Source organism: Meles meles, chromosome 5 (genome assembly GCF_922984935.1).
Source record: "Meles meles chromosome 5, mMelMel3.1 paternal haplotype, whole genome shotgun sequence".
NCBI classification, from domain to species: Eukaryota; Metazoa; Chordata; class Mammalia; order Carnivora; family Mustelidae; genus Meles; species Meles meles.
The window spans coordinates 58,604,523-58,628,799 of record NC_060070.1 but is presented as its reverse complement, the minus strand read 5'-3'; the positions used below and the strand labels follow the sequence as shown (position 1 = coordinate 58,628,799).

The following is a 24,277-nucleotide window of genomic DNA, read 5'->3' as shown; positions in this document are numbered from 1 at the left end:
TGATAATTTATGACAAAAGACACGAATTTAAATGTCATATTAACTTTTGCCAAAGGTACTAATAGTTCATAAAATCTATAAATATGACATCCAGAAATGCTGGCCATCATGGGTGAAATGTTGATAAAATTTTTCTTTGCTCATGGACATAATATAGAGCCTTTTACAACTAAACTGAAAAGAAAATGATTTGATAGTAACCATTCCTCTAATTCTCTATGGTTTAATTAGCAAAAATTCAGGATCAAGCTCTGTGTTATGTTAATGTGACATTATGATTTAACATTTAAAAACATGAAGGTCATAGAACTGAAAATGTCAAGCTTCTCTCTCAGTGTATATTGGCTATAACACAGACCTGAGCTAGATGGACAGAGCCCAGGATCCACCATCAGAGCAGAAAACAAAACATTTTCCAGGTAACAATATTCAAAGTTGAGGATGATCTTGGAATAATAAAACATTTTAATGAGCTTGCCTATTTGGAAGCCCTGGCACCAGAGCCCGCCCAAAGACACAGAGCCATCTCTCACACCTAGCGGGAGCTCAGCGAGTCAGACCTGACCTGCCAGCTGAGCCCATCTCGTTCACAGAAAGTTGAAATCTCCTCAGACTTGTCTCATCTCATTAAGCTATCCATCCATTCTCTGGCTTTCTACAAATCCAATTTGTAAATCTTTCCCTCATTCACACTCACATCCCAAATCTTCATGAGCCTTATCTTTACACAAAGAAACATATTTAATGAAGTATAAAATCTCCACTGTATGCATTTTATCTTTCAATTAAACACCATAAAATACATTATACTTGTTTAATGCCTTATCCAACTGATTATTTTGTCTACACAGGAGCACCAAATAACATTGCTAAGTTCGTAGTTGCTTTACCACCTTTTGAAAAAAAAAAATGTTCCTAACTTTTCTCCTTCCTTATTATGTGAGCATGCAACAATATTTCCTATAAGTTTTCCTAAAATTAGAACCTCATTCTGCTTCTAGGGGACATGAACAAATCATCTAAAAACAGCAAGCACTTTCATTTCAGCTCCCATCATCTCTCTGGCAAATGAAGGAGGATCAGGTATGGGGGGAGATGGAATAAGAAACTGCAGTAATATCTACTCCTGGATTATTTTCCTCTGTCTGATACAACTGGTTTTGATCCAAGAGAGGGAAAACATGCTTTCATTTTGGCTTGAATATCCTTCTTGATGTTGTTAAAACTTCAGGTCATTTGGGCTGATATAACACATTCAATGAATGCTCTGAAGAGAAAGGAGTGGAGAGGAGGGAAGAGAGAATACCAAGAGAAGGATCCTTTGGAGTAAACAGTCTCCATTCACCTCTCCATTTTTTCTCATTCTCTGTCAATTCCCTTCTCACTGATGATACAGAGATATCCTGGATCTTATGCAGCCAGAGTGAACTCCTTCTCATCTATGAAGTCTTTGATTTAGAGTTTGTGTATGGAATATGAAAATTCACTCACCAAATTTTCATGACACTTGCCTAAAGGTGCTTCCCACAGCCAGTGTTTCCCACAGGCTAACAGTGTGCGGGCTTAGGATATTTGCTAAACCTCTCTTGGACCCACTTTCCCCATCACAAAATGAAATCATCATACAGTAATTTCAGCTGACCAAGAACCAGTTAAATTTCATTTTTCACGATTTTTAGTCAGAATTTTTCATTCAACAGTAATAAACTATTACCAAAATAAACTTTTCTTTCTTGGCCATGTCATATGTCACTCTTTAAAGTTTTCTTTATATTTGTCATTCATATTTCATTAAGTTATTCTCATGTAACTCTCAATTAGGTCCCTTTCTTTATATTGCCTTTTTAATGATTCCTTTGAGTGTAGTTAGCATAGCTGTGTTCTTGAAAGACTCTCACCGCATAATGGATGAAACAAAGGACTAAGTTTGTATTCAGGAGATCTTTCTTCTAGTCAAAGTTTATCCAATTAAAATTGAGAACACATCTCTTAACTATAAGAAACAAACTGAGGGTTGTTAGAAGGGAGGTGAGTGGGAGAATGGCGTAATTGGTGATAGGCCTTAAGGACAGCACTTGAAGCGATGAACACTGGGAGTTTTATACAACTGATGAATCACTAAATTCTACTTCTGAAACTAGTAATACAATATATGTTAATTAAATTGAATTTAAATTTTTAAAGGATTAAAAAATAAAAGATTTTTGCAATTAGACGAAGAAACAAGTTACAGGCTCTCTATCCACAAAATTCAGCTGCAATGTGGATGACATCCCTTATGTGGTACATGTCCTTCTATCCTCCACTCAAACCCACTCTTCACCAAGGTACAGGACAGCTGAAGTAGAAATGGGTAAGGCAAATAATTACTGGGAGGTTGCAGCATAATCTAGAATATACTGGCAACGCTGGTATAGTTTGGGGTCAGTGTATGGATTACTCCAATATTATATAAAGCTGCTGCTGCTTCTATGAACATAAACTACCTTTAAGATCAATAAATTTCATCAATTGTTGGCTATCTTAAAGTCATAGCTACTACTCTGTTCTAGGCACTTTATAAACTAGTCCTTATAACAACCATAGTGTGGTTATTCATCATCCCTTTTAGAAGATACACCCAAGGAAAACAACCTAATTTTAACAAGAAAGATATAGATTAGACTGTGTATGTGTGTGTGTCTGTGTATGAATATATGTACATACATACACACACATATGTATAAATATATTATAAATAAATAACAAAATCAGGAATTCTTTTGCAAAATTATACAAATATGCTGGAAAAATACCTACCTGCAAACTTTAAAAAATTAGTCCAAGATTTCTTCTCCTGCCTATAAAAGTAATAACTAAAAAAATGGCACAATGTATGAAACAATTGTTTTTAAATGTTGAACAAAAAGCAGCCTAGGACTATAATCTCTGAGAGAAGAAAAAGAAACAAGGTGAACAATATGAATGCCACGGATTTCTGCCTGTAGAGAATTTCGGAACCATGATGCAGAAACGAGATTCAAGTAGAACTCAGTGGTCTCAATGACTGAGAAAACAGAAATCCAAGTTTGGGGAGAATAGGGTGATTGGAATTTGTAGGACCAAATTTCAGAAATGAAAAAGCCCTGAAGAGAAAGTTCCATGAACTTGCATAAAGGTCTCTTAGATTCTTTGGCTTCATACCAATCTGTGGATGCATAAGATGAAATTTGATAGAGCCATACAAAGAACAAATAGCAAGCCATACAAAAAACAAACAGAATAAATTTCTGAATATTGTATGCCAAAGAATTGGCAGAGTTCACACAGAATTGGGAAACATTTGCATTTCCATCAGAATGAGGAGATCTTATTTAATATATGGGCATTTAAAAGGGAACACAGAAGGGTCATTCCTTAGTAGTAGAGCTAAATTAGTCCTACAGTAAAAGCTACCATAGACGTGTCCTTATAAACCTTCAAAACAAACTTCAAAAGTAACAAACTTATCCACAAATAACTTAACTGCCAAAAAAAAGATTCCAACTCTAAAATGAAAAACTACAATATCCAACATCCAAACAAAAATGAATAGATATGAAAGTCAATTTCTTTCCTATGTATCAGTGATGAACAATTGAAATCTATAATCAAAAAGGTTTTAAATATGCTATTTAAGCTAGCACCCTTCCCCCCCAAAAAATGTATAAATTTAACAGAACATGTACAGGATCTGTATGTGGAGAACTACAAAACACTAATGAAAGAAACCAAAGAAAATCAAAGAAGAAATTAAATGGAGATGTACTCCAGGTTCATAGATTGAAAGACTTGATATGGTTAAGATGTCGATTTTTCTGAACTTGATATATATATATATATATATATTCAATGCAATCCCAATCAAATCACGTTGTTTTGTAATATCAACAAACTGATTCTACAATGTAAATGTAAACACCAAAAAGACCCAACACAATACTGAAGAAAATAAAGATGGAGGACTCATACTACTAATATTTCAAGATTAGCATAAAGCTACAGTAATCAACACAGTGTGTGACATGGGTAAACGAATGGGCACATAGATCAGTGCAAGTATCTAAATTTTAATAAAGGCCCATCAAAAAAGGAAGGAAAGAATTTTCAACAAATGGTCCTGGGACAATTAGATACTCATTAAAAAAAGAATCTAGACACAGACTTTGTATCACTGATAAAAATTAACACAAAATGGGTTATAGACCTACATGTAACACACAAAATTATAAAAAGCTTCTAGAAGATAACACAGGAGAAAAAATAGATGACCTTGGGTTTAGAAATGAGTTTTTTGATTCAAAACAAAAGGCATAATCCATTAAAAAAAAATGATAGAATGGACTTCATTAAAACTAAAAGTTTTACATTGCAAATAACAGTGTTAAGAGAATGAAAAGGCAAGTCACAAACAGTGAGGAAATATTTGCAGATCACATATCTCTTTAGAACTTGTATCCGAATATTCAAAGAACTCTTAAAAATCAGCAATAAGAAAACAAACAACCTAACTAAAAAAATGGAAGAAAGATCTGAGCAGACAGCCAATTAAAAAAGATATACGGATGGCAAATAGACATATAAAAAGATGCGCAATATCATGTATTTTCACAAATTTAAAAAATCAGATACCAACCGCCCAACTGTAAGAATACTTAAAACCCAAAATCTGAGCAAAATCAATTGTTAATGAGAATGTGTAACAACAGGAAACTTCATTCATTGCTGGTAGGAACGAAAAACGCCATGGCCACTTCAGAAGATGGTTTGACAGTTTCTTAAAAAGCTCAATACATGGGGCGCCTGGGTGGCTCAGTGGGTTAAAGCCTCTGCCTTTGGCTCAGGCCTGATCTCAGGGTCCTGGGATCCAGCCCCGCATTAAGCCCCGCATCGAGCCCTGCATCGAGCCCCGCATCAAGCCTGCTTCCCTTCCTCTCTCTCTGCCTGCCTCTCTGCCTACTTGTGATCTCTGTCTCTCTGTCAAATAAATAAATTAAATCTTTAAAAAAAAAAAAAAAAAGCTCAATACAGTTTCATATGCTTTGGCAAACCCATTCCTAGGTATTTACCCAACTGATTTGAAAACTTTAAGTTTACATAAAAACTTGACCATCACTGTTTGCAGTAGCTTTATTCATAATCACCAACTGAACGGAAGTATGTGTGTTGTGGGGAGGAGTACTCTGCTGAAGTTACAGCTTTCCAGATACACGGGACACCCACGGGTGATACTGCCAATCTTCTCTCTCCTCCCATATTCCACTGGATGTAGATGTGATGACTAGACTGTTGTCTTGAGGGAAAAGCCAAGAAAATGCAATGACACCTCTCCAGACATCCATGGGCTGTGGGCCATTACCATCACCATCTCTCTATGTACTTTCCATAGCAGAAATATTAACCTTCATCTGTTTAAACAACTGTTTGTTGTGTTTTCTGTGAACTTACAGCCCACCGTATTCTAAACTGCCCCTGAAACTGTCACTTTGGGGAGGGAAGTGTTCCTCCCCTACTTCAAAAAGTGTTTGCTGTTGGAAATACTCATGGTACTCCCACCTCTCTGGCAAGAATGACTGGGTTCCAGGAAGGTAAATTCCCATTTCTCCCACACATTTTTCTAACTAGAGCTGTCAGGGAAGATTTTTTTTTTTCCTTCTCTGGGTTTGAGTATGTAAGCCTGGAGCTCCCTGTTGGGAAGTCTAGCTTGGTGGAGTCTGCTTGAGGGAATGAGTCAATACCAGAGTAAAGCAAACCCACGGGGAAGAGAGACAGCTGGAGAGCAAGCGAGAGCAGAGAGGTTAAACTCCATGTTTCTTTTAGTTTGTTTCTTTTTTTTTTTTTTTAGATTTTATTTATTTATTTGACAGAGAGAAATCACAAGAGAGGCAGGCAGAGAGAGAGGAAGGGAAGCAGGCTCTCCGCTGAGCAGAGAGCCCGACGCGGGACTCGATCCCAGGACCCTGAGATCATGACCTGAGCCGAAGGCAGCGGCTCAACCCACTGAGCCACCCAGGTGCCCCTCTTTTAGTTTGTTTCTATGAGTTAATAATAATCTCTCTTTTTTAGGCTGGTTCACACTCCATTTCTACTACTTGCAATCAAAGAGTCTAGGCCAATATAACTAATGTGCTTTTAAACTGTGAGATGAGGAAAGGAAGAGCACTATGAGAAAGATTAAGGGGTGAGTTAGGGAAGACTTCTAAAAAAGCAACAGGTAAGACACCTAACAAGATGCCAACCTGGAGAAGATTGCAAAGAAAGGTTTCCCACATGCCTCCTTCCAGCCCACGTGTCCTCAACACGAATTCAGTGTGCTCTAAACATAGGAGGGAAGGGTTTTCCTGGAAAGGGCCCCAGCGGGTATGGACTAGAGACCTAGGTGAACAGATCTTGAGATGTCTGTGGATCTACCAGTACAGTTGAAGGTGAAGAAGAAGGAGAAGGAAAAGGAGAAAAAAAAGAAGGAAAGAAAGAAAAGGCAACTCCATTAAGGAATAAAATATGCTAAAATATCTTTCCCCATAGTGGTTTCATTTGCTTGTTTGTTTTTCCTTGCTAATTGTAAGGACCTGGAGCTCACTGGCTCACCAGCCTCACACCCTAAAGAAGGAAATCTGCCACACTACACAGTATCCCATGCATGTCCCCCCACTTAGAGGAGATTTTGGGTAAAGATAAACAACTTAAACAAGAAACCAGCCCAGCTGCCTATACTAATCAACATATACTTTATTCATAAAAATGAATGGTCATCCAAGGATTGTCCAATATTTATGGAAAACCTACAGCATAAAAAAAAATGCCCATAGAGAAAAAAGTTAACGCAAGACAGAAACAACTTTTAATGAATTCTATCTAATGTCATCAGAAAGATTCAGGTATTAATTGTATCCATACAGGAAGAACAAGCAGCTATGAAAAGAAGAAAAGAAATCAGAGAATAACAGAAAAATGCAGATTAAAAATATGATTGCCAAAAGTAAAAAAATCCAGTGTAAGGACTAAATGATGGTATAGCTAGTATTAAAAATCAAGCAGTGATCTGGGAAACATTGTCAGGAAAATTCATCCAAACACAAACCACGGAAAATATAAGAGAAAAGAGATACTCACATGTATGCAGAAGGTACATTATATGGCTAACAGCCATTTCAGAGGAAAGAACAGAGAAAACAGGGGAGGAAATAAAATAATAAAATATCTCCCTGAGTTAAAAGAAACAATTACTGAAATTGAAAGATCCGACCCATTGTCAAGTGATATAAACAAGAGAGACTCAGATACATCCTGGTAAAATAATTTAAGGAAAGGTTGTCTTCAAAAGAGGGAGGAAAAAAAACAGATTGCCTATAGAGGAATGGGCTTAGTTTGACATCACAGTTATCCATTACAATGGGTACTACAAGGTACTGAGGCAAAGGTTTCAAAGGGAAAATTAATTTGAGACTAGAATACCAAAGGATCAGTCAAGTGTGAGGGCAAAATATAAACATTTTCAAGAAACTGAGAATTCAGATATTTTATCTCCCATTTACTGTTTCTTCAAAATTATTTTAGGATTCAACTCAACAAAATGAGTAAGATATTTAAGAAAGAGGAAGACATGGCATCCAAAACAATGTAACACAGGAGTTCAATTAAAAACAAAAAAGTCCCAGATAGTTGTGCTCTGAACGCACTACATTAATGAAAATTAGAACAAAAATCCCAATTTTTCAAGGCAAAAAATTTTCCAAAAACTGAGAAGTTTGCATTCATTAAATACTGCAGTCAAGCTAGGAAATTCTGATGATCAATGCGCTGCTTCTGGTGTTAAAAAAAATTACCTAGAAATTTTACACAAGTTGTGGAAGAACATTACCACCCAAATATGAAGTAACACAAACCCACGTATCTTAATACTTACAGTGTTAAGGGAAGAGAATCCCTTCCCTGTGTTGCCTGTCACAGGATTACATTTCCTTTTTTATGAGTCTAGTTGCACTACTTGGTTCTGCAATAATTATTTCCTAATTGTAACAGTAAAGATAACAATCACTAACATTTATTTAACACTTAATGTAAGTCCTCTTCTAATTCTTTTAGATTTATTAGGCAGCACAGTAAGGTTGCCTGGGTGGCTCAGTGGGTTAAAGCCTCTGCATTTGGCTCAGGTCATGATCCTGGGGTCCTGGGATCAAGCCCAGCTTCTGGCTCTCTGCTCAGCGAGGAGCCTGCTTCCCTTTCTCTCTCTGCCTGCCTCTCTGCCAACTGTGATCTCTGTCTGTCAAATAAATAAGTAAAATCTTTAAAAAATTAAAAAAAAAAACAAAAAACAAAGACAGCACAGTAAAGTTAAGTAACTTGCCCAAGGTCACACATGGGTTGATGAACACAGGCATTCTGGCTCCAGAATCCTTACTCTTAAATGCTGACTACGATGCTTCTCATAATGCTCTTTAACTTGCCATTTTTAAAATCAACTTACCAATCCAAAACAAGAAGGAATAGTAACAATTATAAAACACAATATAAATTATACAAAACTTACCAGTAAAGAGAAAATAACCAAAGTAAGGAGAGGGAAAAGAATGTGTGTCAGCTATTTTTCTTACCTTCTTATACAGGGGTAACTTTCTGCACAGTACAATTATGATAACACAGAACTTTCTATATAATAGCAAGTCAACAATTATACATAGATAATTTTTATATAAAATAATAATATAAAAACCAGCAGGGAGCAGAGAGATAATTAATTTAAATTCCTCATATTTCACAGCAAGTATGATGGTTAAATTTATGGATACACAGCTGCTGTCAGTAGATATTGTCTAATTTTAATTTTAAAATGTTATATATAATTTATATAGAAACTCAAAATCTAAGAACGGAAAAGTTACATGTAATACATTAAGAAATAGCAACAGAAGCAAATTATTTAGAACTTTGGGAGGAATATCAGAAAAGCTAAAAACAGAAAAGGAGGAGAACTAGGGAGGGGAAAGTCCATAATTTTAATTAAAATTAGCAGTTATTTTATTGTTAAAAATATTATATAATACTAGTCCATATTTTTTATTAAAATTAGCAGATATTTTATTGTTAAAAATATTATATAATACTATTAATAAAAGTTGTATCCTGTAAAGAAGGGCATAAACTGGTGAGGACACCCCTCCATTCAGGCACAGTAATACGAAATGAGAATAAATGCCACCCATTCATAAAACCAAGTGGAAGAAGGATAATACATAAACGTATTACAGAATACTCATGTTCTTTACTGATTCTTTGTTTCCACACCGTTATGGACTAAATGGTCCATTTCTGTCATATAAACTTCTAAAGAAACATTCATTTCATCAGCTTTGGACAACTGTTGATCACACATACTCCAATCCTCCACCTTGCACACCACATTTAAAGAAAGAGTTGTATAAATTCACACCTCACTGGGGGAGGTGGGGGGGGTGGGGACAGAGTCTATACTGGTATAGCCTTTTCAGGATATTATTTGGCAGTCCTTATTGAAATGTAAAATGTGGCCACACGCAGACCTAACAAGTTCACCTCTCAGAACCTACCATACAGCAACACTCCCAAATACTCAAAGATAACTCCATACACAGACTTTCAGTTAAGCTACTACTGTTTAAAACAGAGGAAAACGAAAACCACCTGAATGCGCACTAGTTAGACGCAGAATATTTTGCCTTTTAAAAAATAAAATGCATCTATATGGAGTGACGCTAAAAAGTATTGGCAACATATCGTTAATCAAGAAAAAGCTAGATACAGAATCATATATTATGCTGTCTGTGCGTGAGATAAGTACACGATAGGTAGCTAGAGACAGACATGTACTGGGCAGAAGGCAGTGGAGGGAAGAAATTTTTACCATGAAATATGTTTTTTGTGTTTTTTACAACTAGCATATATTGTTTTTCTATCTTAGGAAATCAGAATATATCTCAATAAATTTAAAAAATCCAAAAGGAGAAAGACTCAATGTCTTTGCATTGGTTCGCTCGCAGATGTAAGGAAAGAAAACCCCATACACAAGCACGTGGATGAGGGAACAAGGCAGCTTCACCGGTTGGGTCATTTCTTATGGGACGAGGGGGTAAACGGGGACGAGGGGGTAAACGGGGACGCCGAAATTCAAGAGAGTTTTGGCGTGGGGGCCGAGCTCAAGAGAGAACCCGGGAGCCGCAGGGCGGGCCAGGCGGCCAGGGACTCGCGCGGGGAGGACGGGTGTCCCGGGGCGGCGGTCACTTAGGAAACCCGGCCGCGAAGCCGACAGGCCAGGAAACGTCCCGGGAACCCGGCGTGTGGGAAAGAGGGCGGAGGGTCAGGGAGCGAAGGGGCGGGCCGGCGCGCAGGAGCCCGGCAGGGATCTCAGGACGCGTCCCCAGCCCGAGGCGCGGCGGGCAGCCACGGTTTGGCCCGCCGGGGCGCCCGGGGACTTCGGGGGCAGCTCTCGAAGCCGGGCAGACGGGCAGAGCGCGCGGGGAGCGCGCAGCGGGCACCGGCGGGCGCGCCAGGCCTAGGCCGAGGCCGCAGTCCCCGGGGCGCGCTCGGGCGGGGACGCCAGCTCCCAGTACCTTCCCAGGAGAGCTCTCCTCCGGGTTCCCGCTTCAGGAACTTGTACCAGAACGTGTCCACGCGGCCCGGCTCCGCCCCGTCCTGCGCCGCCTCCCCGGGCGCCAGCTCCACCTCTCCGAGCCACAGGCCGGGCTCCTGCAGCGCCAGCGCCCCCGCGCCCGCCGCCGTGCCCGCAGGCCTCAGGCGCACGGCCCCGCGCGGCTCCCAACGCCCCAACTCCGGCCGCGACCCCACGACCAGCAGCTCCGGCCCGGCCCCGGCCACCGCGGCCGGCACCACCACCCCGAACCGGAACCGCATGGCGGCGGGCGGCGCAGCTCCGGGTGTCGGTGCCGGGCGGCGGGCGGACGTGGCCCGAGCGCGAAGCGGCCGCGGCGATTGGGCGGCGGCGCCGGAGGCCTGGGCGCCAGGGGCCTGGGCGCCTGCGGGGACACGTGCGAGGCTGCACCTTTTTTGGGCTGCATCACGCGGCCTAGGAGCCGGGCCTGGTCCAGCTCGGGGTCTGGGGCAACGGGAAGCGGGCGCGGGACAAGTGTCCTCTCGCGGAGAAGGACGCTTGCCCGGGCCGGTCGCCTCTTCCCGCAGCGCGGCTCCGCGGGGCGGCTGGGGACGCGGCGCAGGCGACAAAAGGGAGTCTAAACGGGTTAGGAGAGGGAAGAAAACAGCCCAGAAATCCTGCAATTTTCCTGTCATCTTTCCCAAAGACTCGAAATGATGTTTATGTGGGTCGTAAAGAAAAATGACGTGACATTAATAGTGAAGTTGGGGGAAGATCCTGGCCGCGGTGTCTGGAGAGCTCCGGCCCTTGAACGGGTCCCTTACTCTGGACCTCCGGTTTCTTTATCTGTAACGTGAAGGTATAAAATAACCATCTTGAAGGACCCTGCTAACTCCGAAGGTTTCTCTAATTGGTGGAAGAGATGCCATTCAGAGCCCAGAGCTGATGCAGAAAAACACTGGTTACCTTTCCCTCGCCTAGTCCAATTCGATGCCTGAAATGACACATGATCGCTTTCATTTTTTCAAAAAATGTTCTATTTTTAGTATATGTAAAACGCGTTGGGAGTAAATACTTTCAAGTCCTTTTGGAGGTAAAATATAAGGACCCTAATTCTATGATTACAAATGTGTGATACTATTTTTTTAATAGCATAAAAATAAAAAATGTTTAAAATTTGCTTTCAGTAAACCAAACACTTTTGTGTCAAGAAATACAAATTTATAGTGGTTTGGTCAAAAGGAAAAGCCTATTTGCATGGGTGGGGAGAGGGCTTTAATTTTTGTTACTTGCTTAAGATAACCACCCTTCCTGTTTGCATATTTGTTATTTTTTGATTCTTTAATAAAATTGTTCTCCTGTTCTTACATTTGTATATTCACAATCTCTTATGCAAACCGGAGACACACAAAATATCTCTAGTTTATGTTTTTACCAGTATTTGAAAGCTTGTGAAAAATAGGGCGGGGGAGTCAAAATTTCATGCATTGAGAATATCATAAGTAAAACAAAAAGAAATACAAAATGTAAGCCATACAAACGAGTCTGTTAGTGGAACAGTTAGTAAACTAATATGCTTTACTCTTAAATATTGATATTCTATTCAGTGTTTGGTTGGTTGCTAAGCTTAAGGATAAACACAAAGAAAAATGAAGACAGCAAGGCTAGCCAAACATGGCTGATTCAGTAGCAAAGCAGACATTAAATCATGGTGGCATGTGAGTCAGCTTATTCAGATTGCTGTTAACAAAATATTCTTAGACAAATTTTAGGAAATTAAGAGTCGTTTGGCAGTGCAAGGACCCTGGGAACTGACAGTTCAGGACTTTCTTGTGTTGTTCTATGCAGCCTGTGTGTACGCTTTCCAAATGGCATTATTCCCACCAACTCTTCCAGGGTGAGTATTGTCCATTCCGCAGATAAAACAAGGAGAAAAGGAGGAGTGGGAGAAAAGGAAGGAAGGAGAGTGGGAGGGAGAGGAGGAAGAAAAGAAAGATGAAGGAGAAAGAGATAAAAGGGGCAATATATTTGATCAAGAGGCATTATTTCCCTTCCTTTTCTATCATAAAGGACTTGAGTAATTTTAACAGTCAGAAGTATCCCCTTAATCCCCAAACCAAATATGTAGTATTTTGCAGAATAGATTGAAATATAATAGAAATGTGATAGCTACATTGTACACTAAGTAAAATGCAATTGGAAAGAAGAACAAGACCAAAGGACATATTCCAAAGCCTCAATCATACTTCATCAATCATTTGAACTTATTAACCATAAAAATTATAATAGCCATTGAACCCTTATTATGAACTAAGCATGTGGTTTTCAAACTCATATTGTCTCATTTAATTCTGTTACCAATGCTAAGAAGTAACTAATATGGTATCTCCATTTTTGTATGTGAGGAAAATGTGCAGAAAGTTTCAGTAAGCAGCTCATAGCAAGGAAGGGACGGAGCCAGTGCTAAAAGTCATCCATTCAGCTTACAGTTAAAGATATATATAATATACATTATAAAAAATTTGATTTCGGGGCGCCTGGGTAGCTCAGTGGGTTAAAGCCTGCCTTCGGCTCAGGTCATGATCCCAGGGTCCTGGGATCGAGCCCCGCATCAGGCTCTCTGCTCCACAGGGAGCCTGCTTCCTCCTCTCTCTCTGCCTGCCTCTCTGCCTAGTTGTGATTTCTCTCTGTCAAATAAATAAAATATTTTTTTTAATTTGATTTCTAGGAAAATCACTTACAGACTACCTTTAAATCCCAGCATATTTATTTTTTTTTAAAGATTTTATTTATTTATTTGACATAGAGAGATCACAAGTAGGCAGAGAGGCAGGCAGAGAGAGAGAGAGAGAGAGAGAGAAGCAGGCTCCCTGCCAAGCAGAGAGCCCGATGCGGGACTCGATCCCAGGACCCTGAGATCATGACCCGAGCCGAAGGCAGTGGCCTAACCCACTGAGCCACCCAGGCGCCCAATCCCAGCATATTTAAATGAGTTATTCTCTACTAGCTCTTAATGAAAAATAACTTCCTATAATTATTTCCTGTAACCAATTTCATCCTTAGGAGTGACAAAATAGATAAATCTAAATTAATAGACAAGTCTATAAAGACATAAATATTTTGGTACGTAGAATGGATTTGACCTCAGACCCCAGAAAATGGTCATTGTTATGCCTTTATACACCTATCTTGTTGACAATGGAAATACAGATTTGGAAAGTCAAGGTAAAAAGGCGCCTGGGTGGCTCAGTTGGTTAAGCATCTGCCTTTGGCTTAAGTCATGATCTGAGGTTCCTGGATTGAGCCCTGTGTCTGGCTCCCTGCTCAGCAGGGAGTCTGCTTCTCCCTCTCCCTCCCTGACCCCAGTTCGGCTCTTGTGTGTGATCTCTCTCTCTCAAATAAATAAATAAAATCTTTAAAAAAAGAGAGAGAGAGAAGAAAGAAAGAAAAGTCAAGGTGAAGAATTTTGCTGGTTATTAAGCTGTGTTAGTCCCCGCTTTTTTTCCTGGTTGAAATCTCCATCTCAGATCTCTTCTTACAGTTCAAAGAATTGTGGTATTTATTATAAGTGATTATTTATGGAATCCATTTGAGGTTAGATTCTTGATGCTATATAAAGACAAGCTTAATTTAGAGCAAGAATCAGCTCAGTAAAGAAACATAATTTTGATAATAATTTTTAAAAGACCAAACTAATTTGTTGTCATTGAATTTCATTTCTATAGTGCTATCTTTTATAAAACTACAATATTTCTTGAAGAATGGGTGATAAATTCACATTTAGAGTTTCAGGATCCAATTCAAATGTAAATTCTTTCAAAGCTCCCTCAGGGAAAGCCATTATTTAGAACTATGGTAATTTATGTTTTCTGAAGAAATCTTTCACTAGTCAGTGAGTTATCATAAATCTTCCTTTATAACATTGTATATGTATACACACACTATTTATGCAAACCATATTTCATCCAAATAGTTCAGGGACTGTTATAAGCATTAGTTTATTACTTGTCAGAACATACTAAGAGTTAAGTGTGCCACATACACTATTTCCAATTCTGTGGCTTAAAAAATAAAAAAAATAAAAACAGACAACAAAACCTTCCTGAAAGAATTTGATTATAGCTTAGAAATTTGCATATTGCATCTTACTTTTTTCTGGGTTGGAAAATTGTAGGTTAAGCTACTTGAAATCCCTTTGAGGATCTGAAGCAATAGACAGATTTGATCTATACCCAAGCTTTGTCCAAAAATTCCACAATTTCTCAACTATTTAAAAAATCCATGCTCCTTTCTGATACATATAAAAATCTCCTATCTGCAGGAGATTCCAATAATTCCACCTCCCACCCCATCCCACTATACAGACAAGAACTGCATTTTTAGTATATCACCAACAGTCAGTCACAAATTTTTATGCAATTTATGCTATAGAAATATTGATTTTTTTAAATTGACCAGAGCCAAAGGCAGTCGCTCAACCGAGTCACCCAGGTGTCCCAGAAATATTGATTTTTTTAAGTGGTCCAAGTATAAAATTACAGTGAAGCATATGCCTTTTCAAAAGATATTGACCTGCCCCTTTCCTGGCACGCACATACACACACACATACACACCGGCTGCTGTCCGCTTTGTAAAACCCACACCTCCTCTCCGCACTTCTGAACTGAATGCCTCTTCTCAACAGGTCAGTTGAGCCTGATTTCTGTCAAGCAATGACCCCAACTGGCTCCTTCTAGCGAAAGTACAGGGCCAGGCCAGTTAGCTGGACCTTGAGTTCAGGGATACCAGTTTAGAGCTTCCTTCAGATTGAAAAAGATCTTCCTAGGTCTGGGGTAATTTGAATGGCAGGTTAATTAACAACTTTCTCAAAAAGGGTAGAAGACTCAATAACTCATCCCCTATGAATAAAAGAGTAGTGGCTGGAAGGGATGATTTGAAACTCCAAGGGGAACTTTCGAGGAGTTTGAGAAAAGGGATAGAGTTAGCTGAAAACAGAGCAGGCTCATTTATACTTTAGTGAAGAACTGAGACTGAGGTGGGGAAGGAGGGCAGCCTGGGCAGGGGAGGGGCAGGAGGCAAGCCTGACAAGTAGTTTTCAGGAATTTGAATACTGTAATTCATCCTTTGCTTATTTTTCCTAATCATTGTATGTGTTTATATCAAGCCTAAAGCTATTTTAAATGTGACACCATTTAGGATGCTTATGTCTGGCGTGGGGAAAGGAGGACAAACAGAAGGTTGGTCTGGAAACATTGGTTTACTTCAACCACCTGGACAAAGGTGAGGATCCCAGAAGGAAAGCAAGGATTGGTGATAGCTGGAAAGGAGTAGCCTGAAATGAAACCCCATTGACCTTTGATAGGAAAGAAAGGGTAAAGCAGGAACTGCATAAAGACCATGGGCTTCTCCCGCTAATCTCTAGTTCATACTAGGAACTCAAGGATTCCCGGAAATGCAGAATAGTTGGGGAGAAGTTGTACTCATGTTTAATTAAAGGAAGTAACCACTTACTCAAAACTATATACTTGTCCAAGCATGCACTATGGGCATTGTCAAAGTATAATTTTCCAAAATGACTCTCATATATATTAATGAGGGAACCAGCAGAATGGCAAAAATGGTTCAAAAAGAATTCCTGATCTAATATGTATAGACTCGGAAAGACTGATAGATTACTAGATTAGATACAAAACTGATTAATTTCCTACTGGGCAATAAAACTATAACCTTTGGATTCATCTATTCTACCACCCAGAAATGACTTACATTTTAGACAGATAAACATCTACAATATTGAATAAATAGCTTTTGGAGGGAGGGCCCTAACCAATAGTAAACAGCAACATAAATCAGGCACAAATAGTCTTGGAGAGGATGAAATAACTCGGAGGGTACTGAGGGTACTGTTCCAACACGCAAGACAGGCAGTCACCCTTATATCTCAATTCTAGGTTTTGGGTACTTTTTCTGTACGGTGTATAAAAATAACAATAATAACATCCAGATTATTGAGCTCTTATCTACAATGGGCTTGGCACTGTGCTGGGCGTCAGACACCTCTTATCTAATTCTGTCCACATTTCCATGATGTAACTATGATCTCCATTATCCAAAAAAGCCACAAATTGTTTGAGCATTAACTGATTTGCCTAAGGCCATACAGCTAATAAATGACAAAGACAGGAATGCCTGACTCAGTAGCCTCTCCAGACAAGGACTCAGCACATGGTTGTGCACAGAAACACTAGGCAGAAGGGATGGGGTGGGGGGGCGGCTAGGCGGTGGTGCTGAAATGCAATCCATGCTCCACTTGCAAAGCCTTTTGTTCTGGGTGCCCTTCTCCTCCCATAAACTGTCTGCTCCAGGGTAAGCCTAGTGCCACGAGGCAAATCTACATATAGAGCCTTGGGGGCTGCCATCTCTCAGGTCTAACACATTTCACTATTTCCTTCTCCTAGCAGGGAACTTTTCCAATTCTCGCAAAGGCATATATAAGCTAAAGCCCTACTCTAAAAGTGTAAAAAAAAAAAAAAAAAAAAAAAATTTACAGTTGTTTAGATCCAGTTGGCAAACCACAGTAAAATTATAGCTGTAAACAGATTATATGCAGCAGCCTGGACAAACACAGATGAATCTAACTAGATTTAGAATAGTACCCTAGACTTTATATACATTCACTATGACCATATCATCTGCCTTTGGGGTCTGCCCTGTGGGAGACTGCACTCTCTGCTAAGATTTTGTTATGCATGAACTTCACCAGAAACTCCACAGCCCTTCGGTAGTGCAGGGAACTCCAAGAGATGAACGAAACAGGAAACCAAAATTCTAAAGCTTCCTTCCTTGGAAGGAGGCCAGAAACTGCTATTATGAGAGAAACAAGTTTTCTTAATCTGACTTAGCACATTTCCCTTCCATTTCAGGTAGAAATGTGACCAGAGTGAGGTGTTATTCTCTCTGTACCTCTACACAAAAAAGAGCTTGTAGAATTTACAAAATCAGGGTAGGGGTAAGGGTAGGGAGGAGTTCCTCTAGATACAGAAATTATAAGAGCAACTGTTATTCCCTCTGTGGGTAATAACATACTGGCTGCAACATCCCTGGTCTGGGATCTTAGAAACCACTGGTACTTTCTGTAGCAGAGACCACAAAACAGCAGACCACAACCAACAGACATACATGGGCTTCTGTTTAATTCCTTGCCAAAATATAAATATTGGAAAATTTCAAAGGAATATCCAAATTTTTGTCTTCTCTTAAAAAAAACAGATTTGACAAGAAGGGGCCACAGCTTCCAAGACACAATGGGTGGAGCTGAGAAGGGACTGTCTCCCCCCTTTGGATGGGCTTGAACTCCCAACACTCCAGTTTCCACCATGCCCACACTGTCTCCCTAAAATTGGGGCCAAGTTGCTGTTTATCCTGATACACCAAGAGTTTTTGTTTGTTAGTTTTCATGATAGCATTAAAAAGGAAGTAGTGATGATGTGAAGATACTGGAACCTTTATTTAGGTTGATGAAAATGCAAAATAGTGCAGCCACTTTGGAAAACAATTTGACAGTTCCTCCAAAGGTAAAACATAGTGTTACTGTATGACCTAGCAATCCCACTCCTTCACAAGATATGGAAAACTATGTCCATTCAGAACTTGTAAGTGAATGTACATAGCAACATTATTCCTAATAGCCAAAAATTGAAAACAACTCAAATTTCTATCACCTGATGACTAAATCAACAAAATGTGCTATATTTGGCCATAAAAAGAAATAAAGTACTAATGTATGTTATAACATGGCTTGATTTTGAAAATGTTATGCTGAGTCAAAAGGCCAGTTGCAAAAGAGCACATACTGTGTGATTGCAACTACATGAAATGTCCCAAATAGGCAAATCTACCTATATGGAAAGGAGGTTTGTGGTTGTCTCAGGTCAGAACCTATAGGGAAGGGAATGAGGAATGACTGATAAAGGCATAGGGTTTGGGAGAGGAAGTGTTAAAAATATTCTAAAATTGATTGTAGTGATGGTTGCACAAATCTCTGAATATACTAAAAACCATTGAATTGTACACTTTAAATAGATGACTTGTATGAATAATATCTCAATAAAACTGTTCCAAAAACAGCAGGTCAACTATTAGAACAGCTGTGGGCCTCTTGAAGTCATTTGGGTTTTGAACCCCTGGTTTTTTGTTTTGTTTGTTTGTTTGTTTTAGATTTTATTTATTTCTTTGAGAAAAAGAGTGAGTGAGAGAGAGAAAGAGAGAGCACATGAGCAGGGTCAGAGAGAGAGAGAGGGAAAATACAGATTCATCTCCTGAGCAGGGAGCCCAACTCAAGGTTGGATCTCAGGACCCTGGGACCATGACCTGAGCTGAAGGCAGATGCTTAGCTGACTGAGCCACCCAGGTATCTCGAACCCCTGTTTTTCAAAGGAAAATATACATAAACCCAATTCCTAAGAATCTGCAAGAGGAGGATTTGCTCCCTCCAGCATACACTGAGGTACTGATTTGCAATGGTACATAGAATTTCAATGGTACGTATTTTTTTTAACTTCTTCCAAAAGTGATAACCATTTCACAAGAGACAATCTATACACAAATACTTTTGAAGATTTATTCATTTGAGAGAGAAAGAGAATGCAAGCATAGGGGGAAGGGGCAGAGAGAGAAGGGCAGAGTCTTAAGCAGACTCCAACCCAGATACAGAGCCCAACATGGGGATGGTCTCATGACCCTGAGATCATGACCTGAGTTGAAACCAAGAGTTGGTCTCTCCAACCAACTGTGCCACCCAGGCATCCCAGTATACAAATACTTTTGAAGTATACAGCGTTGGGTAGGTGACTTGGAACGCACCAACAAATATAAAACATGATTCTTGTTCTCAAAGAGTTCATCAGTATAGTTGCTAGAAAGAAATACACATGAAAACTGTTACAACACAAAAAATCATTGTTTTCAAATTTAACAATAATAAATTACTTGTCACCAAGCAGCTATGAACAACTAGCAACAGGCATCATAAAGGTCGCAGAAGGATTGAAGCACCAAGGACCTGGACAGGTTGGGTCTGGTGTCAGGTCATGAAGGACTTGCAACCAGAGCTTGGAATGGACAGAAGACAAGAAAGAGGTAGGGGTGAAGGGACACTGGTACTCCGGTACACCGGTAACCACAGCAACAAAAGCAGAGACACAAAAAATCTCAAAGCATGTTTAATGTAATGTCGGACTAACAAAGGATACAGATCCCAGAAATTGTTTTTTCTCAGATAACTATATGACATATTCTGCACTAATCAATTACATGTTAGACTAGTTCTGCATTCTTACTTATATGTTTCACAATTTCTATTAAAAATAATAAAGAGGGGCGCCTGGGTGGCTCAGTGGGTTAAGCCTCTAGCCTTTGGCTCAGGTCATGATCTCAGGGTCCTGGGATCGAGTCCCACATCGGGTTCTCTGCTCAGCAAGAAGCCTGCTTCCCCCTCTCTCTCCGCCAGCCTCTACCTACTTGTGATGTCTCTCTCTCTCTCTGTCAAATAAAGAAATAAAATCTTTAAATAATAATAATAATAGAGAAACAAGCATATTATGGTAGTTCTATAATGAAGAAATGGGAAATAGAGAAAAGAAAATGTGTTGGGTGTTTACTGTCCAAAGAGAGAATATCAAACTTATTAAAATCAAGAGGTGAAAGATTTCATACACTTTGTTTCAGTACGAAGACATGAGTTCAATTATGCTATTTTATAATAGTAAAAATTAGTGTACTGAAAATTGTTATAATCTATTTGCTACTACCTTTGGCAGTGAGTATGTGAGTACACCACCTGCCAGCTTACCAGGCAAACAGTATTAATCATGGAAAAGCTAATATATATTTAATAATCTCATTTAGCTATCAAACTTCCTGAAGTATGATGTTAGGTACCTGAGATTGCATTTTTTAAGTAAATATCTTTGGAATGCAGTAACATTCTTTTTAGAAAGTGTGATTTATTATCACTTTAAGGAAAGGATTGATTTTTCAGAATCTTTAATTTCCAATAAGTGTCCGGCTCTAACATAGTGATTGCAAGGCCAGTAAATTCACCTGAAAAAAAAAAATACTGTGGTTTAATTAACTTTGTATGTCCCAGGTGGAGGAGCAATTGATTCTATGATCAATTTAGAAATTCTTCCAAAGAATAAATGAGAATATAATTTATTTCACCAGATTAATGCCTTTAGTGGTCAATCAATTTAATATAGTTGGTTTCCCACATTGCTCTGAGTTAGAAAATCCAAAGAAAGAACAATTGTGTTTGGAACAGCAGAGTTCTAAGAACCAGAAGGAGATCCATGTTCCTTTGTTTGGTATATGAGGGAACTAGGATGCTTATAAAAACATGTTTTAAGTTTCTCATGTATTTGTTTTCATCTATACATCTAATTTTCTAAAACATAAAGGATTATCAGAGAGACACACTTCCTTTTGTTTCCATGTCATTCCTCTCCTATGGTCACCTTGAGTGTCAATGATACAGCCACCAGAACATACATGATCCAATGTTGAGAAAAGTGATTTTCCTCAAGAAAATAAATATTAGTGGGGCGCCTGGGTGGCTCAGCGGGTTAAAGCCTCTACCTTCGGCTCAGGTCATGATCTCAGGGTCCTGGAATCAGGCCCTGCATCGGGCTCTCTGCTCAGTGGGGAGCCTGCTTCCTCCTCTCTCTCTGCCTGCCTCTCTGCCTCCTTGTGATCTCTGTCTGTCAAATAAATAAATAAATCTTAAAAAAAAAAAAAAGAAAAAGAAAAGAAAAGAAATATTAGTGATATTTTGGTTTTGTGAACAATATGATTATAGAACTTTTTTAGAATATCTTCAATTAGTCTTTAATGTGATGGTTCCATTCATCACCAGGATTTTAAACCTACTCCCTCTCTTGAGATCATTCAGGAAGCTATATTGTCCTGGGTTATGCTCAAGGGCAATCTTAATGTTTTTTAGAGTACAGAAATTTATTGCACTACCTTCAAATTAACCAGTCCAAAAAAGGAAGAGTGTCCTTGACACTTTGCAATAAAATAATGCATTGATCTGTATACTCAGGAGATGGAGGTATGTCATTCTCACTATATGTTACTTTACCTTCCAGGTGAACAACACCCTCACTCCCAAGGACCTCCGAGAAAATGGGGATTGATCTTGCTGTTCCTCATCTCCCCAGCTGGAAGACCACTTGCAACACCCCCTTGACTTGACTCTCTCCTCCCCATTTCCAACCTATGAGATATTCCCCATTGTTTTCCCTTTCTCCACACTCCCTTCAAGTGGGCCTTTTGGAAAAGGCTGAAGCACTAGGTGTTCAGTCATGATTAGGTGATGCTTTTTTTTTTTTTTTTAGGTGATGCTTTGATAACAAAGGTCCTCAAAATATCCATGACTTAAAACCACCAGCATGTATGTCTTACTCATATCACGTGTCCTTCTTGGGTTGACTGAATTATCTGCCCTACATCGTACTCACTGCATGTCCCCCCACAAAAATTAACAGAAAATGATGTATAAATATCTTAACCTCTTTGTGCCTAAAATAAGTTAATTCTGGTATGTCCAGAATTCTGGCTCCCTTGAGTTTCCCTGAGGGGATTAAGCTCTAGTCATCCACAGTGGTAACTACCTTGGAAAGAGTCCCTATATGATCTGCTTCTATCCTTGTCTGTTTCCCCACCTCTACTGCTCTTCTTCCTGAATAAACTATTTCATGGAACCATAATTGGCATTTGTGTAGGTCACAAATGATTATCAGTAGTTTCATCAGTTTCAAATTAATCCCTGAACCAGAATCCTTGATTGAGGATTTGCTTCTAGGGCACGCATACAAACAAAGTTTCACTTATTTTTTTGAATTTCATAAAAATGAAACCATACTGCATGTTTTCTTTTCTAACTGAAGTCTTTTTCTCAACACTATGGTTTTGAAACACATACATGTTGTGGCATGTAAGTATAACTTAATTATTTTTGTTCATATGCAGCATATTTCATTGCCTGAATATCCTATGCTTTATAAATTTTATTGTTAAAAGGTGAATTGTTTTCAGTATGGCCCTATTATAAACATAAAGCTATCAACAGCCTAGTATGTACTTCATGTTGTACATTTGCACTAATTTCTCTAGGACCTATCACTATATAAGTTGTTCTATAAAAGTAGAATTGCTAAACCATAAAGTATGTTCATATTCCATTTGTTCTTTAAATAATATTAAAAATAGGGAACAATAACCTTTACTGGGTGTAATCTAGTTGGTACATCTTCTGTTTTGCTACTTTCTACACAGCATATCTTCAATGTAAAAGTTTTAATTCTATGGAGACCTGAGTTGGAAAGCAGGCTGAGGATTTTTATTCCTCTCGGAATAACTTCTTCTGGATTTTCTCCTTGAAGAATGTAATCTCCTTATGTTTACCCTTTTCTTCAACCAATAAATAAATCCAACTCCTTTAGTTGTTTCTCTAGTTATTTCCATTGTCTCTTCTGAACTGCCTCCAAATTTTTCAGACCCAGGGTGACCATGTAACTTATTGTCTTAAGCTGATAAATTTTGAGAATGAAAAGAGGTGTTAAAATAATTAATAATGTTAATTGATTTACAGTAGATGTAAACTAGATTCATGCCAGGCAAAACAGAATGTACTGTTACCTTACTCATATTATACTTTATTTAATGTGCTCTCAAAGCAAATAAAGAGTTTCTGGAGGACGGGCCCATATTAAATATTAAGGAGGCACGGTTTGCTACATGATGTGTTCCCATTTATAGCCCCAGTCTCAGAGGTTTTATTATGAATTTATTATGCACAAGTAACAACACATAATGGTATTTCTAAATAGAATGGGCAGAAAACATTGGGCTCTTAGTGGCGATGAGGTAACATCAGCTAGGTTTCAGCTGTGTCCTTTAGGGAAATTGTGATTGCCAATTTGATCTTCAGTTTGGCAACAGACACAAATCTTAATGGCAATTTAGTACAAAAAGGAGATTTTTCTGAAGTATTAGCTGGTTGATAAGTAACATGGAAAAATGGTAAAATTGGGAAAAGTTTACTAAATTCCCTTGCATTTACTGGCTTCAGAAAACAGCTCTTGTTTAGATAGGACCTGTTTGACAACTTGTACTTGGAAAACTGAAAGTGTGACATTTTTCTACAAGCAGAAATATGCAAAACAAAACTATTTTAGGCATAAGAAATTTCACAGGGTTAGTATTTGTTTATACAGAACAGTCTATAATGTATCTCATTGTTTAGATAAGCAAAACATCAGAATAAAAATGCAAAATATTTAGGAAAAAGTCTAATTGCTTCAAAATACTTGGATGATCTCAAATAGTTTGGTCATAATAGAAGTGATCATTTAATGGGAACTACATTGTTGCAGTCACTGAGCTTCAGACTTTGGTTATATTATCTAATAAAATTCTCTTAACTAGAAATTAGGATTCCATTTTGCTGGTTAAGACACTGAAACTTAACTGGTTACTTAAATTTTTCTCTGTTACAAGCTAGCAAGTGGCTGAGTTGGTATGAAATCCAAAGCTTTTTGACTCCAAAGGCCTTATACTTTTTATAAAATATTTGGAGGTTTTAATTTCACTGCTACCTCATAAAAAATGCT

At 38.8% G+C, this 24,277-nt stretch overlaps 1 protein-coding gene across 4 annotated transcripts in view; it reads right to left on the bottom strand.

Annotated features, from left to right (window-relative positions):
- The window catches only part of EPM2A (EPM2A glucan phosphatase, laforin), a 150,664-nt gene that overhangs the window by 104,232 nt on the left and 22,155 nt on the right, over positions 1 to 24,277 (bottom strand). For 3 of the 4 annotated variants that reach the window (XR_006818261.1, XR_006818262.1, XM_046004357.1), the window contains exon 1: positions 10,605 to 11,940. The exons of the other annotated variant lie outside the window; for it this stretch is intronic. Coding sequence is in view for 1 of the 3 variants with exons in the window: in XM_046004357.1 (XP_045860313.1) it covers positions 10,605 to 11,298 (694 nt within the window). In the remaining 2 variants the exon portion in view is untranslated. Of the gene's footprint in view, positions 1 to 10,604; positions 11,941 to 24,277 lie in introns of those variants that run through there. 4 annotated transcript variants of the gene reach the window in all.